Source organism: Macaca nemestrina, chromosome 2 (genome assembly GCF_043159975.1).
Source record: "Macaca nemestrina isolate mMacNem1 chromosome 2, mMacNem.hap1, whole genome shotgun sequence".
In the NCBI taxonomy this organism is placed as follows: domain Eukaryota; kingdom Metazoa; phylum Chordata; class Mammalia; order Primates; family Cercopithecidae; genus Macaca; species Macaca nemestrina.
The window spans coordinates 137,154,960-137,174,073 of NC_092126.1; the positions used below are offsets into that span (position 1 = coordinate 137,154,960).

General features: G+C 45.0%; 1 protein-coding gene and 1 long non-coding RNA gene across 2 annotated transcripts in view; one reads left to right on the forward strand and one right to left on the reverse strand.

Annotated features, from left to right (window-relative positions):
* Positions 1–13,310, reverse strand: part of LOC105479592 (PDZ domain containing ring finger 3) — a 239,846-nt gene extending 226,536 nt beyond the window's left edge. Inside the window, exon 1 of the mRNA XM_011737611.2 lies at positions 12,472–13,310. Coding sequence (XP_011735913.1) covers positions 12,472–13,194 — 723 coding nt within the window. The 5' untranslated portion in view covers positions 13,195–13,310. The remainder of the gene's footprint in view (positions 1–12,471) is intronic.
* LOC105479591 (uncharacterized) lies at positions 11,908–18,146 on the forward strand. The gene is made up of 2 exons (XR_985979.3): positions 11,908–12,325; positions 13,777–18,146. It is a non-coding gene; the product is annotated as an uncharacterized lncRNA (long non-coding RNA).
* Positions 18,147–19,114: the final 968 nt, after the last annotated feature.

The following is a 19,114-nucleotide window of genomic DNA, read 5'->3' on the forward strand; positions in this document are numbered from 1 at the left end:
TTCCACAAAGGTTAGCAACATCTTAGGTCCTGCTCAAGATGGTTTTATTGTTGAAATTCCAAAAAGGAACTTACCCAGGAGGCCAGTATCAGAACAAAATTCCAAACTGTTTACTGAACTATTTATCTCCAAAGGAACCAATCTGAGATGTGTGAAGACATCTAAGTCCAGCCCTGTCCTCAGAGATTTCTCCCAAGGGATAATTAAGACAATGTCGGAAACACAACATTCCTTGACCAAACAGCATCTTGCAAAGAATGTTTCTGAACAACTAAGTTGACCTTCTGTGCTTCCTTGCCAGACGCAATTCCAGGGAGAAACAGCGGTGTTCTTATTTTCTATAAGCATCTTGATCTAGTCTCCTGTCCATAAGGGTCAGACATTGGCTTTAGGTTGCATTGCCAATTTTAGGGCAACATGTAGAAGATTCAACACAGGATGCAGGGAGGGATAAAAGAAAAGTTCAGACTGGGCTGAATTCCTTTTATTTCTCCAACTAATTACCAAAGGTTATTTGCTATTCTTTGACAACTTGATTCTGGTTTTTCCTTTTCATTCCTTTCCCCACAAACAGCCTTAACTACTTTAGTTTAACTTCTAATTTTTCAGAAGAAGTATTAATTGAGATTGTAAACAGATATTCTTCATATAAAACATTTAACACGTTAACATTAATCTGTTCCTAGGGTCAGAAAGGTTCAGGATAGAGGGTACTTAAATAATTCTCATTCAATTACATCCCACCACTTGAAAAGAGGTGTAAATGGGATAAGGGCAAAGGCTCTTATCGAAGCTGCTTTCCCGACTGTTCACAGACATGGTAACTGTGACAGGCAGCAGCATCTTTCATTTACAGGAAAATTTAACCAATATTGGTCTGTTTGGGTAGTTTATCATAACCCATGATTTGCAATGGTCTCAAAACACAGTAAAACAAAGAGGGAAATGAGCCCAACTTCACATAAACTGATAAACCAACAAACACTATCAATGCTCTAAACCTGGAAAAACTGAGGCTCAGAGAAAATCACACACTTGCTCAAGATCACAAGATGGCAAAGTGGGAAGGTCATGACTGGAACCCAGGTCCACATGTGACTCTGGTGCCTATGATCTTTGTACTGTGCTGGTAAATGTTTGCACCCTATTCTAAATCCTTCTGCCTCCAAAGACTGAGCCTGGCATGACAGATCAGACAATTAATTCATCTGGCAATTAGAGTTTTAAGTAAGGCTTCTTTGGACTATGCAATAATAATTGCAAAGATTAAGAATGTCTATTATACCCTGAAAAGTATAAGAAGACTATGCCATGACAGGAGCAGCATAATGGTGAAGTTCTCAGACCATTATGTCCATTGCATCTGGCAAGGAAGCACAGAGGTGAACCTGGTTGTTTAAAAACATTCTTTGCAAGATGCTGTCTGGCTGAGGAATGTTGTGTTTTGGACATTGTCTTAATTGTCCCTTAAGAGAGATTCTCTGAGTTCAGGGCTGGACTTAAGACGTCTTCAGGCATCTCAGATTGATGCAACATCAGAGTCAGAACCTGCGATGTTTCTCCTCATCCACAGAAAGGGAATGATAATGGTTTCTTCTCATGTCACCAGTTCTCATGTCACCAGGTTACTAGGAGGCATGACTGAGATAGACAAATACCAAAAGACTGTCTCAGTACGGCACCTGGCCAATAATTGGCACCCAAAACACAAGGTACAGTGCTAAGCTGGACATACACACAGCTCAACAGTGAGGCCACGATGCTCTTTTCCCACATACGTTACTCTTCCACAAAATCTAGGCAATGGAGAATGCCTAATCTTGCTTTAACTTAGTCTAAAGCAAGTTTGGAAGAGCTGAGGCCTGAAAGTTAAGTAAATCAGTATCATTATATATTCCTAACTGTGTCTATCTTTTTCCATGACTGGAAAAAGAGTGGCACATTTTAGACCAGTGGAGAGACCACCAGGTAGACAATTTTTATTCTGAAGGTGGTAGGAGGAGACATGGGAAAGAAGACGAGGGGCGCAGCTCAGCTTGGACTTTCAGTGGAACACAGGTAAGACAGGAAGATGATACCGACCAAGTGGGCTGTGGGCCAGGAGAAGGGGAAATCACATACATAACATGGCCATACCTGGAAGGGAATGGCCACAGAAGCAAAGGGGATGGGAAACAGATTTTGACTCACAACAGGATAGGAGAAACATCAAGGCTAAGAAACAGTGAACTGAGGAACAGTAGAGGCAGAAACGAGCTGGGGACTCTGGGAGCACAGGGAACTTGGGGATTGCTACACACTACAGACTGCTTCACGGTCTAGCATATTAGTGGGTCTCAATGGGTTGGTACGAAAAGAAGGTGAAGAACAGAGGAAAAACGACAAATGCAAATGGAATGGCACTTCCTTGGCAGCTTTCACAGAGTTGCCTTCTATTCAATAACTCTTCCCAGAGGTCAAGTGTCTCCTCCCTTCAGTAACCCCAACCCAGGAGACTAAGAAGTTCTCAAGAAGAACCTGGGATGCAGGGTCCAGAAGGGCGGTTCTGGTCATATTCTGGAGTCCAGTAACATCTCTGTTTCCTTGGGCTGGGCAGGAAGCTCTAAAAGATCTTTAGCACTCCAGCCCCCACCCAAACCCAATTCAAGAGGTTAGCTGGGCCCCTAATGCAATGTAGGATCTCCCTGGGAGAAGCTTAGGTCTTTACGATTGAGAAAAGGCAGGGACATATTAACCTTGGAGAAGGTGATGTGGGTATTCAGACCTTAACACTGACACGAACCATCCAAAGTGCCTAAGCCAAGCCACAGGCAGAAATGGAAGCTCACTTTTCAAGAAAAAACAGATTTTGTTTAAAAGAAGCTTTGCTATCATATTTGAACATGTAACTATTAGATCGATGTTAAAATTACCCCAAATAATCTTCTCAGCTTTCAACTCAAGGTTTAATTAGATAAGAATTGGCGGGGGAAGAAAAGTCAGTGAAAAATCAAAACTCGAATGTAATTCGAATGTCAAAAAGACATCTTATGGGGCTACATTTTTTTTAAGCATCCAAGAATGTGAACCATCTATTGGCAAAGTCCCTTTTCTCTTTAATATTACTCTGTCGCCATTCTCCTCCAAACCATCCAGCCTCAAAAGCTTGGATATGAGACATCTCCTAATCAGTATGGTGGTTCGCAGGGTCCATCCATGCCACTGTCAATGTGGACTCTTTTTAAAAACTCCTTTCTGCCCAAGGACAGGTGTTCCCTGATGACGTCTGTTGTGGGACTCACAGCAGAGAACTGGCTAGACTGGAAAGCTGCACAGTGGGTTTTGAGAAATGTAACTGACTGACCGCTGGTCTGTGTGATGTAACACCTCACAGCCTTAGATTATGCAAAGCTCACAGAGACTTACTAGTCTTCACACAGTTGGGAAACAGCTCTGTCTGTTGACTAGTGACATGAAAGCACTGTATATTTGGCTGTTTCCAGGCAAAAATGTGCAGAGATGGGGGTTGAGGGGACCAAGAGGTAGAGCTGGCTGCCAGAAATTCTGTACTGAAGAACTGGTGGTATCTTCGCTCCCTATGCTCAGATGCTTTTGTTCTCTTTGTAGTTAAAACTTCTAAATTCTTACTGGTAAAGCTGTTTGGACCAGCCTTGCCTTGTAATTCAACCCAGCTCTAAGGAAGTGATTCTTGCAGAAGAATATAAGAGGAAACTATGTCAAAGCCTAAGACTGAAGATAGTCATAAGGATGGTGCTTGAAATTAAGTGGAAATTGGATGAGACACTCAACAGAAGTATTAATGGATGTTTCTGTCATCAAAAAAAGGTATAGAGAGAATGAAGAGAGACAAAGGGCATGGGGGAACAGGTAAAAAAAAAAACAAAACACACAAGAGCTTTTCCAGAGTCATAGTATCTGCACAATAGCATACACAGTCCTAAGCCAAACATTTTTGAAAAATAATATGAGAAGACGTTTCAGTACTTTCCTAGTTTAAAAAAGTCTGCTGCTATATTTACACAACCTGAAAACAAATCCATAAATGTCCAATTTTTTATTTCCATGAGGTTGATTTCAAATTTTCTCTCTCATTTTTGTCACTGACTCATCTGCTTTTCTGGTGAACAACCACAAGCAATGCTTCACTATAAATGATACCAACGAACTTTTAAGGTGTTACAGCATCTTAACTCTTCCACTTGATCAAGGGGTGTGCTATGATCTGAATGTTTATGTGCCCTCAAAATTCATATGTTGAAATCCTCATCCCCAAAGTGATGGTATTAGCAGGTGGGGCCTTTGGGATGTGATCAGGGATTAGTGCCCTTATAAAGGGGCCCAGGAGAGATCCCTCACCCTTTCTATGTGAGCACAACAGCAGAAAGACAGCTCTCTATGAACCAGAAAGTGGGTCCTCACCAGACTGAATCTGCTAGCACCTTGATCTAGGGGTTCCTAGCCTCCAAAATTATTTTTGTTTATAAGCTATCCAATTTCTGGTATTTTTGTTAGAGCAGCCTAAATAGACTAAGTCAGTGTGGTTTACAAATGTACACATCCAATTACCAACCAGAAGCATTTTCTTCCCTAAATTTTTTTTAAAAAGTGCTATATTTGGATGATTGTCCCCCCAAATCTCATGTTGATATCTAATTCCAACACTGGAGGTGGGGTCTAATGGGAGGTGTTTGGGTTATGGGGGTGGACACCTCATGAAGCGATTAATGCTGTCCCAGGGTGGTGGTGGGCAGTGAGTGAGCTCTGCTCTATTAGTTCTTGCAAGAGCTGGTTGTTAAAAGAGCCTGGAACTTCTCTCCCCTCTCTCTCCATTGCCTCTTTTCTCTCCACGTAATCTCTGCAAATGCAGGCTACCTTTGCCTTCTGCCATGACAGGAAGCAGCCTGAGACCTTCACCAGAAGCTGAGCAGAGGCTGGTGCCATGTTTCTTGTGCAAGCTGCAGGACCATGAGCCAAATAAACCTCTTTCTTCACAAATTACCCAGCCTCAGGTATTTCTTCATAGCAACACAAATAGACTAAGATAGAAAGCAGAGGCTACTCATCTATAAAACCATAAGTGCACTTGCTTACATGAAGGTAGGAGGTTTGTCTGGCCAGTCTCTCCTTAGCTTTGTTAATTTGGGAGGGAAAAACATAAACAACCCTGTAACCCTCATGTTATTCATGAGCTTTAGCCCTCCCCCTTTACATCTTAGCCCAAATGAACTTGAATATCCCTCTTTCACAGATTTCCACTATTGCAAAACAGATGGAGGATGGAAATTCAGAGAACTGGTCACTCACGGGCAGCAGGAGGCTTATAATGAAACCGAATCTTTGAGTAACCATCTCTTTTCTTCTAGATAACAACCGCTTCAAATTCCTAAACTTTCTTCAGTGATTTATTTGAAAAAATGTTAAAATCCTACAGGTGTCCAGCAATTAACAGACAGTCAAGAAATGCTTGATAAGACTTACTGTGCCCTTACATACATCATCTCATTTTATCTTAATAACAACCCTAACAACAGGCATATTATGATCCCATTTTAGAGGTGAGGCAATTAAGGCTTAGAGGTTAGAAGAGCCTCCCAGGGGCCCTCAACAACACAGCAAAGGGAACACATGAACCCCCAATATCGCTGATCCCAGGATATGAATACTAACCACACACAATACACTAGCTCTATTCAGGGTATCCTGGAGTCAGCCTGTGGACCCAAGGCCTGCACCAACCTTGACCCACAGTCTGATGGGACTTCATCCCTCACCTATCCAAACACAGCAAAGACACGGGGCACCTAAAAACAGCTTTTAGCAGAATACTCAGGGTGCTCTCCTGCCCAGGAATCATCTCTGCACACACACTGCTGATGCCAGGGAAAAAGCTCATCACCGCCCTTCCTGGGGATGGGGTGGCTGCAAGGTCTGCAACATACAAAGATTATGCGATGCCTCTGCTCTTTAAGTTTCCTGTAAATATATGCATGGAATGAGTGAGAAAGGTGGCCGCTCAGGTCCATCTGGTAGTTATTTTCTTTATAAGAGTAATCATTATGTTATACCACTTCCCTTTCTTATTGGAATAGGCTTATTAGGACACTATTAGTCAAGAGGAGACAGAGGCTAACTCATGGCATAAAAGCTTGGGTGAGCAAAGAATAGTAAGACTTGTGTTTTCAAAGGCATACGTGGGTGTCTGATTGATCCCCTGGGTTAAAGCTGCTCAATTTTACCTTTCTATCAAATGGTGCCAACCACAGGGCCTGGCACTAGGGGTATGAGAATGTAAGGAGCTAAACTGCAGAATCCATTTGGAAGAACTTCACTTCATTCCTACCGTTAACCACTCTTAAAGTTACCAGGATAAAAATTAAAGAGATGTGCTCATATTCCATCCAGGACATCATCTCTTTTTTGTCTAAATCTATTTTTTTTCTTTTACAGGGTCTCGCTCTGTTGCCCAGGCTGAAGTGCATTGGCACGACCCGATCTTGACTCACAGCAACCTCTGCCTCCAGAGTTTAAGCAATACTCCTGCCTCAGCCTCCCCAGTAGCTGGGACTACAGGTACACATCACCACATCTGGCTAATTTTTGTATTTTTAGCAGAGACAGGGTTTCACCATGTTGTCTAGACTGATCTCAAACTCCTGACCTCAAGTGATCTTCCCAGCTAGGCCTCCCAAAGTGCTGAGATTACAGGCATGAGCCACCGGGCCCAGCCTAAATCTCCTTCACAGCCAGGATCTGTTTTGTTTTGTACTCTATGTGCTCTACACTGGAACTATGTAAATGGGAACATGGTATGGGATGAAAACATTTCATGGACCAGAAGCCAACAGGCAAACTAACATGAGCCAGTGGAGGACACTTGACAAGTTATTTAACTTTGAGCTCCTGTTTTTTCATCTGTAAAATGGAAGGAAAAAGTCATAGGTAAGAGCACTTACCTTGCAGGGTCTGAGGATGAAATAAAATAATGCATGTACACCTCCAATCCAAACAGTACTTGGCATATATAATAATGGTGCTTTGAAAGCCTGTGTGAGACTTCAGAGAAGGACACCGCCCCAGGAAAAAAATCCTTATTTTGGTAACAGTGTGAGCTCAGAGATAGGCAACACTGGGTTCAAATCCCAGCTCTACATTTAGAATCTAACTTCTAGCCTTAATCTTTCAGAATCTGCCACTCCCATTAAAAAAAAGAGGTCTATCTAATGAAGAACATGGAGAAGATAACGTATGGCCATATAGAAAGCACCTTAAGTGTATGGCACCCGGTGGAACTCAATGAATATTATTTCTTTTCCTTTTAAGCTCCTTGGTCTACAGTCCAATGCATAATTGCCTTATAAATAGATTCTTACTCATCAAATATTTTTATAGCGAGGCAAGCACCATTTCTGAACACAGAAAGAGCCACTTACAGATAAATCTCAACAGAATTGCCAATTCAAATTGCCTGGTTATGCTCATTTAATCCAGTGTAGCTGGGTAACATATTTGTAAACCAAATCCTAATTTTCCTTATGAATCACAGAAATGAAATAGAAGTGATAATCTATAATCTTTTTAGCAGAAGTGGGCTGTTTTGTTAGATACACTATGGAATGGCTCTATGCAGGAGATTTCAGAAAGAAAATATACTTCATGGTGAATACTCTAAATAGATACATTTCAAAGTGTTTGGACATCTGGAACACCTTTTGATACAATTGTCTACCAGATTTACTTATTTCCAGTTCTGAAAAGGACAAAATAGTTTCTGGGATTTGGGACTTTATAAAACTTGATCTGGATGGATCTAGTGGAACAAAAATAATGCCTCCTCTAAAGCTGGAAACAATTTTGTTAACTGGGGCATCACGGAGAAACTCATTCTTTTTAAACACGAGCCCACTTTTGGTTAGCAACCTGAAAAGTTTTGATGACTGCCAAGACAGGCCTTTCAATCTTGAACTCATCACCAAATGCATACATACCAGGAGCTTACAGTGCACATGGCAATGGATTAGTGCCACAGACATGGCCCTGGACAAGTCAGACTCTTCCACTTACTTCCTTATGGCTAGGATAAATGCCATGCAGGAGGGTTACCAAAGTAAGAGTCTCAGGGCACCAGATGTAATCTGTGAGGTCGACAGGCCTGGCTTCCTAGAGGTAGTGATACTTGAGCTGAGATGAGAATAGAAAAAACGATTGTCTAGTGATAGGCAAATCCTAAGTGCAGACAGAAAGGCTGTGGGCAGGAGGGGAGAGGTGGAAATTTTGCAGTTACTTAGTGCAGAGTACTTGGTAAGATTGTTCCAGGTAGACAGACGGGCAAGTGCAAAGGCCCGGAGGCAGAAAGGAGCTCAGGTGCACATGCATGGACTCTCGAAAAGACATGAGAAGCTGGAAGAAGAGGATGAAGGGGAGAAGAATCCAGGCAGGTGGAGGCCAGCAGGATCCAGAGTATGTTGGACCTTATAGCCACCCAAGAGGAATGGGATGGCACAGGAGGCTTGAGGGAGAGTGAGAAAAGATTTACATTTCTAAGAGATTAATTACTGATGCTAGGTAAAGAAGGAATTGAAGAGGAGCAAGAAGATTTGTTGAGGAAAGAGTTATGGTCCAGGCAAGGGAGAATGTTTGAGACAAAGGCCAATTTTGCCCCCCAAGGGACATCTGGCATCATCCAGAAATATTGTTGATACCACTTAGAAAGTGCTACTACCCTCTAGTAGGTAGGTAGGCAGATGCCAGGGATGTTGCTAAACATCCTACAATGCACAGTTCAGCCTCCCACCCCCATCACCAACACACCCACACCCAAGAATTATCCACTCCAAAATGTTGGGAGTGCTGATTCAGAAACTCTGATTTGGACCAAGGTGGTCATTAGAGTGAGCTGGAGAGCTGGGAATAGATTCAAAATGTATTTAGGAGGTAAAATCCGCAGGATTCAGACAGACTGGATGGGAGCTTAAAGAACAAAAGGCACCGAGGATGTATCTCAAGTTTTTCAGTCAATCCAAGGAAAGTTATGTTCAGAATTTTTCCTTTCCCAGAAAGAAAAGCAAAAAAGATGTTTGCTCTGGAGTGCTTCTGCTCTAAGAATCAGAGGGGTAAGTCAGGGTGGGAAACTGAGGCTGGGAGCAGAACTCTTTAACTTACTCAAGTGTAGCAATCCCAAGTCTGCTGCAGCTCAGATGTGGCCTCAGTGAGATCAGAGATGCCTGTCTAGGCTATGATTATTTGTCATTTAACTGGTAGGCAGTCTGGGTTTTAAAATTTTATCCTGGTCTTAAGAAATTTACGAAGGTGTTCAGACAATGGTCAGTAAAACCATAACTGTGTGAAGACCAATACATGTTTGGTCTCTATCTACTTGAGCGTAAGCTCCTCCTTTAGCTTAGCAAAAAGGACAAGCATCATCTGGGAGCTCATTGGAAATGCAGAATATCAGGCCCCTGGCCAGCCCTAATGGATCAGAATCTCTAGGGGTGAGACTCAGGAATCTGTGTTAAGCTCTGCAGTGACTCCAATCATGCCAAGGCTTGAGAATCCTTAATATAGCTCACATGGTAGAATAGAAGAAACAACGTCTATGCTGGTACAGCACTAACCCTAACTGCTCAGCAGGCGTCAAAAAAACTGAAACCTAAGATAATTTAAAGAATGCCGCATCATTTATGCAAGTGCTAGACTGCTGAAGAGCTGGTACTGAAAATCTGAGGGTTTCCAATCTCCTGCAGCTTATAACAGAGATGCAAACATTAGGGCTTATTTAAAAAAAAAAAAAAGTTGTACATGAGAGTTTCCAGGACATATAAATCCTTCTGCCTTTTAGAAGAGAATAAACAGTACTCTGGCAGGAGCAGAGAGCCGGCCCAATGAAATAAACAAGTTCTTAAACAGCTTCCAGTGGGAGGAGTTTTATGGTTGATGCAGGAACAGCAAAAGCGTTCAGCAAGGGCCACTGAGGGTTAATTTCAGGGCAAGGAGAGACAGCGAGCTTCCCTAAGGCCTCAGCTGAGGCCACCCCGGGTCTGAGGCCAGGGAAACCATCTAAGGCAGCTTCTGGGCCAGACCATCCTTTGCTGTTCTCAAGGCTGGCACTGAGGTTCGTCAAAGTTCCAAACAGAGCTCCAACCCCAGAACAAATCTTTCTCCGTAAGTTTAAAATCAACATCTTGTCCCTAAGCTTAACATCCTTCTTTATGCTACCCACTAACCCAACAGAGCCTCAAAAACAGCCACAGTTTTGATTCAAGTATCATATTTTTGACTCTAAGAGAGATTTTACCCAAACACTCCAGAAAGAAAACAGAAAGTTAAGAAGAAATAATAAACTAGCTCAACGATAAATGATGCATAAACTCTGGGGCAGTGAATGGCTTATTTATAAATAAGTGTCACTTAAAACGACAAAGGAAGTCCAGATGACAGCATAAACAGCAGAAACTCGGGAACTCCTTCACCCTAAATCTGGCGCCTGATTGAAAACCAAGCTTTGCCCTCTGTTTCGGTGAATCCAAGGCTCACACCAGTCTTTTGTGCCTGTGAGGTCCTGGGTGAGCTGTGGAGCTGTAAATATTTGCCCTTCGCCCAGAGCTGGCCAGCTGCTGAGACTGCAGCTGACAGACAGGCCAAGGGCCAGGAAGGGGGGCCAGGTCGAAAACTTGCAGGCCTGGTGTGCACGTATGGAAGGGGGGCTGGGAGAGGGCAGGGGGAGGCAAAGCAGACACAGGCCCCTGGGGGAGCCTCGGGCAAATATTTTCCCCTTTCTGCCACGCCATCTGGAGCAGGCAACCAGAGCAGTGGCAGCAGGCCCAGGCCCCTCCCCAGGAAGGCAGAAGCACCCAGCTGTTGAAAATGTGGCTTTTGCAATCACGGAAACCAGTGGTTCTCAACCAGGGCGACTTTGCCCCTCCAAAGGACACCTGACAATATTTGGATTGTCACGACTTGGGAGGGAGGCCAAGCATGCTGCTAAACATCCTACAATGTACAGCACAGTACCCCGCACCCCCGACTAAGAGTTATGGAGTCCAAAATGCCAATATGCCCCAAAACTGAGGACTCTGAGGTAGAATCCGAGTCCAGCTCTGCTCCCGCAGTCACTATTTAATTTTGGACAAGTTCTATAACTTCTCTGAGTCTGTTCCCTCATCTCAAAGGACAACATAGGTAATGCACGTAAAGTGCTTCCTATTGTTGACAGCACTTAATAAACACTCAATAAATGGTACTTGTGGTTGCACTGAGGGGTGACATGATAGTGGTTAAGAACGTGGGCTGGAAAGATGGGCACACAAAGGTTCAACACGCAGCTTTGCACCCAAAAGCTGTGGCCCAGGCATGAAACTGCACCTTAATGAGCCTCAGTTTTTTTTCATCTACTAAATGGGAAGGGTTACACCTACCTCACTTGATTAAAAAGGAAATGACTGGGAAGAATGCAGCACCCAGCCTGGAGCAAAGTAAACCCTCGCTCAAGGGGACCGCTCAGGTGGAGATGTTAAAATTAATTGTAGGTAACACTTGTTGAGCATTTATTTACTCTCTGCCAGGCACAGTACCAGGCCCTTCCACTAAAATCTCTCTCTGAAGCCTGACAAAAACCTTTCACACTGAGGGAAACTGAGGGACCTGGGAATGAAGTCAGTTCACCCAGCTGGTCAGCAAAAAGCCCAGATTTGAAAACAGTTTTAACTCCAGATAACTTACACTTAATTTTACTTTATACTTGCTGGGGGCAGAGTGGTCCTTTAATTCTTTCTGAAATCCCTGGATGAATACCTCAGGGGTGCCTGGCTGTGTTTTTACTCTGTATACCACGTCTCTAGGGGCCATAGTTTCCAACTTTAGAGAGGTTAAGCAGCTTGCTCAAGGTCAGCCAGCTAGCTGGCTGCAAAGCCCACGCTTGCATCCAGCTTTTACCCCAGCGGCCTCTCTTCTGGTATCCTTCTTAACTTACTCTACATGGCTGTGGGTTCCCTTTATTTTTTTCTGGAATCCTAGAGGATGCACGGATACAATTCACGCAGTGTGCCCATCTTTCCTCTCCTGAGTGTCAGTCTATAGGTTTCTGACCTCGAGAGGGTAAGCAACTTGCCCGAGATCCCCCAGCTGGTCTGAGCAGCAAAGCCTTTGAACGCAGTTTTGACTCTGGAGCTGCATTCTTCATTCTTATCCTACACTTGCTTGTGGATTCTTTTTCGTCCTTCCAGAACCCCTGAAGCTCTGCAGCTATACTTTACCGGTTACGTCTAGACTATAGGGACCACAGTGTTCCACCTCGGGCAGGTTCAGCGACCTGCACGTAGTGACACAGCTGGTAAGCAGTGGAAGAAGAGGGAGGAAGCAGGGATGTTCCGGGGAAGCTCGGGGCATCCCTGTACCCAAAGGGATGGGGCGGGGCCCAGGGTCCCCAGGGACCCCAGGGAGCCTGGCTGGAGGTCAGAGCGGGTAGCAGGCGCCTACCTTGCCGCCGGGCGGCGCGGCCACGCAGCGGCTGAGCGAGTCGAGGCGCGCGCTGTATTCGGTGAATTTCTTCTGGTAGCGCAGCGCGGTCATCTGCAGCTCGAGCTGCGCCGCGGCCAGCTGGGCCACCAGCGACTTCTCGCGCTTCCCAGCGCGCAGCGCCTCCTTCTTGAGCGCCTTGTGCAGAGCGCCCAAGCGGGCCTGCAGCGCTCCGTTGTGCGCCCGCAGCGCTCGCGCGCAGCAGTGGCCGCCCGCGCGCTGCTCGCCGTGCGTCAAGGGCAGCCCGCAGCCCTCCTGGCAGCGGCCCACGGGCCGCGCGTCGCACGCGTCGCGCATGTGCGCCTCCACGTCGCGCCGCAGCAGCACCTGGCCGCAGCCCGCGTGGCGACAGCGCGCGGGCGCGAAGTCGCAGCGCTCGAGGTGCTCCGGCAGCTGCTGCAGCTTGACCACCCGGCCGCAGCCGCGCGCCGCGTAGGCGCACTTGATGTCCAGCTTGAGGATAAGGCGCTTGAGCGGTAGGACGTGGTTGAGCTCTTTGGCCGACAGGCGACCGCGGCAGTGCGCCGGGCAGCTGCCCTCCTGCACCACCCAGGGCAGCACGCAGCCGGCGCAGAAGACGTGGCCGCACGGCGTGGTCAGCGGGTCCTCCAGGACCTTGTGGCACAGCGCGCACTTCAAGTCCGGGTCCACGTCGCCGTCGAAGCGGTCCAGCTCGAAGCCCATGGTGGCGGCCAGACCCCGGGGTCGCCGCCGGGCGGCCGGGCGCCCCCTCCCTCCCCACGAGGCGGCCCAGACAGGCCGGCTGCGCCGCCCGCCCGCTCGCTCGCTCTCCCCGGACTGAGCCTAATTGATCCAGACTTCCTCGGAAAATGCCCGAGGAACAGGACTCCTCCGGCCGTATTTGCGCGAGCGCGAGCGCACAAACATCTTGCCTCGGAGGCCTGCCAGCCCCCTGAAAAAGGGAGGAGGCTGGAAGGCAGAAGCGCGTGGGTGGACACTGAGGCTCGCCAGACGGGACGGGCCAGCCCAGGACGCCAGCCTGAATCCTTTCGGGCAACTCCTTTCTGTTCTCTTACAGTCTAAGCTATAGGAGGCAAAACGCCAGCCGAAAAAAAGCTCGCTGAGTTTGGAGCTGAGGCTACTGCTTTCTCCCAGACGAGTTCTCTTGGAGCCCCTTCCTGAACGGATCAAAACTTTTTTACTCCCTTCTCCCTCCCCCTTCCTCTAGTGGCTGATTGCAGAGGACTAAAAATATCTTGGGACCCGCTATCTCAGCACTTACGGTCTTTATTTATTTCATTCCAGGGAAAGTTACGGAGCCTGCGGGACGCTCCGGCTGCAACTTCAGTTCCGACCAGAGGTTCTGCGAACCTCCAGGATTTAGCAGGTTTCCAGGACAGCTGGGTGAATCTACCCGGGGAAATTTTGGTGGATAAGAGCTGCTCGCCAGCTGTCGGAGTGGGAGAGGCTAGCGTGCTGGCTCCATCCACTTCACCTAACACCTCTGAAGTGTCTGCCCTGCAGTGTGGCAAGCCTGGTGCTGAGCGCTTCTAAATCCGTCGCTTTAAAGATCATTAGTACAATGTTGTGAGAGGGTTAGCTCCATTTGAAAATTATTTTCCCGCGATTACAAAAGAAGCGATGCTGACTGCAGAAGTTAGAACTGGGAGAAGACTCGATCACTCCCATGATCATGTCAACAACTGCCCTCCTTCAGTTTTGACTTTGTGTGTACACTTTGTCATTTTCCGTGTCATTTCCTGAGTCTCCAACTCTGGCTGGAAGAAGGAAAAAAAAACAAGACAAAAACCAAACTTGCCCTGTAGGGTCCTGTAGATGAGTGTTTCTCACATTTTAATGTGGTTGCGGTTCTGATACAGGGGGTCTGGGGCGGGGTCTGAGAATCTCCACACTGAAAGCACTTCCAAGTGATGCCAATACTGCTAGTCCCTGCTGGTCCTTGGATTCCCACTTGATTGGAAAACCCTGGCGATCCATAGATCTGGACGTTTATTCCCTGCTTTGGTGTAGCTTTTCAAGCAGTACAGCAAACCTTGCTGGGTAGCATTCAGCAACACTCCTGAGCATTGGAGGAATATTTTTGGAATTCCAAATGGGTGGAAAGTTCATAGCATCATCCATGGATTTTATTTTTTTACCTCTCAAGGCTATAGACATTCCTAAGAAACACGCAGTCAGCATTGGTGAGAGTGGAATCAAGCTATGGAATTCTCATTTGGAATCTGCTGCCAGTTTCTGAACAGTGAAGCGGGAGAGTTCTGAACAGTGAAGCGGGAGCTCTGTATTCAGCAAGACTCTGGGGCCTGGAAAGTGGGATTACAACATCCATTTTGTCTAATTGCTTTCCTTCTTTCTTTTATGTGGCTGCTAAAGCCCCATGACCTTCACTATTTAACTGCTTCATCAGAGTGAAAGAATTGCCTTGATGTTCATAAGGATTACTTGTTTCGAACTGACCTTTAAAAAGTTGTCACTCACTAGATTTTTCAGTGCATGGTTGAGGTCACTGGACAGTATTCTTTAATCAGTGTTGGTGGCATTTGTTGCCTATTTGTGGTGGAGACTTTTAATTGCTTTAATCAATTAATGCATTGCTTTGATAGGATTCTGCATGGGGTGGAATATTATTGGCCTTTGTTCAGATAAGCTTGTGCCAGGGAATCCTCCATCAGTATATTCATTAAGCTACTCATGGGCTCTCAGATAATGGGTAGGAAACAAATTCTTTCACCAAAGGTGTGTGGGCTTGTCAGTTTCACAGGATGAGCTAGTGTCAACAGGGTGATAATCTTCAAACCAAACTGGTTTTGAGAAACAGGGAAGTTCTGTCCTACACCATAAATGTAAATTAGTGCTTACTTGGGGTGTACACTTCTTTTTGGAGATGTTCTACCACCCCTCGGGTGGTCTCCCAGATGGCAGATTGAGAGGTTGTTGCTGAAATGCTACAGCTGAGGCCGCGGAGAAGCCATAGCCTACTGTGGATTGGCCTCTTTAGGCAAAAGGAAAGTCTGTGCCACTCCTCATTGGTTAATTTTAGTATCAAAATTCTTGGAGGTTAGAAAAACAAAAATTCTACAATGTCAGATCTGGCAAGACCATGCATATGATTTCAGTCACCGAACTTCACAGGAGAAATGAGAGCCAAAACTATTAGGAAAAAGGAATTCAGGGCAGAGTTTCTAAACCTTGGTACTACCGACATTTTCATTCAAATAATTATTTGTTGTGGTGAGGGGTTGGGGGGGAGGTTATCGTCTGCATTGCAGGATATTTAGGAGCATCTCTGGCCACTATCCACTAGACATAGTAACAACCCCTTGTTGTGACAACCAGACATGGCCAGTGCCAGATTGAGAACCACAGTTTTAAGAAAGCTTTATGCTCATTACTGAAGTCAGGCAATGCTGTCAGCCCACATTTTCTGCTGGCTGTGGAACCACCTGGTGAATGCAGCACAGTGAGAGAGGGATGTTATTATAAATTGGAAACTCAAGGCACCATACCAATAAACATGAGTGAAAACTGTAGGAAGATGAATGTTCGGCGTGGCAGGCCTCCTGAGAAAAGTAGCTGATTTTTCTGACATGGATTAGATACTTACTCAACCGTCCCAGAAGCATCTGAGTGTTTACATACGGATGAATTCCTTGTGGACAGCTGGATTGGTCACTTTGCAAATGATTTTTGGGGCTTCCACTACTTTTTGCTCTTACCCCTTCCTTTTATCATCTGATTCTGCACTTAGTAACCAAAATGTGGCCCCAAGCCTAATAAAAATACTATTTCTATATTCACCACGATCCCATTCTGATTTTAAACTGTTTTTAGTGTTCTTTCCATCAGCATGTTTAATCAGAAGATGATAATACTATCTACCACTTTGTTGGAACTCTTACTAGGTATCAAGCACTGTGCTCAGCACTTGACCTTCGTTGTCTCATTAGTCCTCACAGCACATAGAGAGGTAGATATGTTGTCCACCCTGTTTTACAGATGGAGAAACTGAGGTTTATAGGGGTTACATAAGATATCTAAGTAGGTATAGGTACCTTATAAGGTTACATAAGATATCCCTCCAGTCAGAGATATCAACAGGAGAATTTCAGAACCCTCACTCTTAATCACCATGAGCATTATGCATCCTCCTGCATAAGCTCCAGCTCAGGAGGCACTCCCTTACAAATGATATGGATAATCACTCCACCCCGCCATGTTTTCTGGGTGTCGATCCTCAGCTGCTCCTAGGGTCTGGATAATTTGTGGCTTTAGGACTAGAAAAAACAAAAACTCAAGGGTTTTTACATTTTTTTTTTAATGTCTTCCCGAAGCTTAAATATTTGTATTCTGCTAGCTAAAATAGCACTATACAATTAGATAAGGATCTGCTTTTACCAAATGAAAGTACCACCAGAGTGTAATAAGGTGCAGCAGTCATCCACAAAAACAAGTGTGAAACATTTCGGTCAGACTGCTTGCCTGTTAACACAGCCAAGGTCAGCCATCCTGGGGCCTGACACATTCGTTTGGCCTTGGGTTGAAAGGTAGGGAGAAGAGAAAGTAATTCTCTATTCTGGAGACTTTTGAAGACTTTGGTAAGTCAGGATGAGTTATCACAGTAGGGATGCTGGACAGAAGAACGAGAATTGTGAAAATGCTTCTTACTAATTTGAGCAAAAGTCTGGTCTGCAAAAGTCTGGCTCTCCTTTCCCAATTCTCCAGATGGGATTAGCTTCCACAGCCCTATGCACATACCCTTGTATAACATTAATCACACTTGAAATGTCTTAATTTATCTAATAATTATTTAGTAGCTATTATATGCAAAGAAGAGGCTGTTCTTACACTGGGGCTACAGAGGCTAGCAAAATAATAATAAGAAGAAGCAGTGTCCTATCCCTCTTAATCCTTCATTTCAGGGTAAGGAGCAGCAGATATCAATAAATGAATAATAAATGAGATGACTATGGAATATGATAAGTTCCTTAATACAATGCTGCTCAAAGTATGGTCTGGGGACCAGAAACATGGGCGTAACCTGGAAACATGTTGAAAGTGCAGAATCTCAGGCCGCACCTTGGACCTAGAAATCAGAATCTGCCTTTTAGCAAGATCACCAAGTGATTTGTGTGCACTTAAAGTTTGAGAATCACTGCTGTAAACACCATAAAAGAAGCTCACGTGCTGGAGAAAAATCAAAGGGGCCCATTTGAAATAGGGCTGTCTGGGGAGGGGAAGTGTGAGTTGTCGCTTGAAGGATGAGAATGAGCCAGGAATAGCTGGGAGAAGAACATTCCAGACAGAACAAGAGAAAGTGCTGAGGTTCGAAGCAAGTACATGGTCTATTTGAATTAGACAGAGTGTACCTAGAACTTGGAGCAGAGTAAGCCGAGCAGAGAAGAATCAAACAAGGGTAGAAGTGTAGGCGAGAACCAAATGGACATGGACCTGCAGGACCTGTGGAGGAAGGAAACTGAATTGATTCTAGTGCTGGATGGCACTGAAGTATTTTGGGCAGCAGAGGAGCACAGCTTGATCAATGTCTAGTTTCAATGTCACATATTACACTCTATTATAGAGTAGGGCAATCAAGTTCACATTCTGTCCCCCATGTTTAACACTTAGTAGAAACATAATAAATATTGAACAAATAACTGTTCCCTCTTCTTGCTCCATGTAAGTTCCTGCTGCTCAGATCTTAAGTGTGGGTTGGTACTACCAGCATGAGGTATACGTATCACAGTATGAGTTAAATAGGCCTCTGTGGCCTAGTTGGAGTACCTGTCAACATTTAGAACGTTGTTCCCATAACAAAATCAATTCAGAATTATGAACAGCCAACTCCCATATGAATAAGTAGATCACTATCTGGTTGTGAATTGGTAGGTTTTGTACAGAATATACATGTGTATATATACATATAAATGTTCACATACATACCTACGTATAAACATACATGTACATGCATACATATATGCTGGTGGAACAAAAAAATTGTTTAGCTGAGCATAACAGAACATCCAAATAACCATGGAATAAACTAGTTAGAAATTAATTTCTCTCTCAAGTAAAAAAATACGAGCCATAGTTAACAGGCTGAGGCTGGTATAGTGGCTTCCAGGTCATCAAGGACTCAGGATTCTTTTCTCTTTCTGCTCCATTATCTGTAGGGCCTGATCTCTATGCTCATTTCATGGAGCGAGATAGCTGCTGCCCAGCCAACCATTCCAGGCAGAAAAATGGAGGAAGAAGGGGCAGGCCAACCTGATTAACCTAGGGGAAGTAGCTTAACTTAATCAGGTTGACCTGCCCCTTCCTTCAGGAACTTTTCTGGAAGCTCCACCCAACTACCTTCTCTTACATCTCAACAGCAACAGAATTTATGAAATGTACTCCTTTACAAAGGCAAATTGCTTCCTGGGATATTAATAGGTTCTACCCTAAGACATCACTTTGCACCCACTATGACGACCTAAGTCAAAAAGACAGACAATAACAAGTGTTGACAAGGATGCAGAGAAATTGGAATCCCCACATGTTGCTGTTGGGATTGTGAAATGGGGCAGCCACCTTGGAAAATAGTTTGGCAGTTCCTCAGAATGTTAAATATTGAGTGACCACA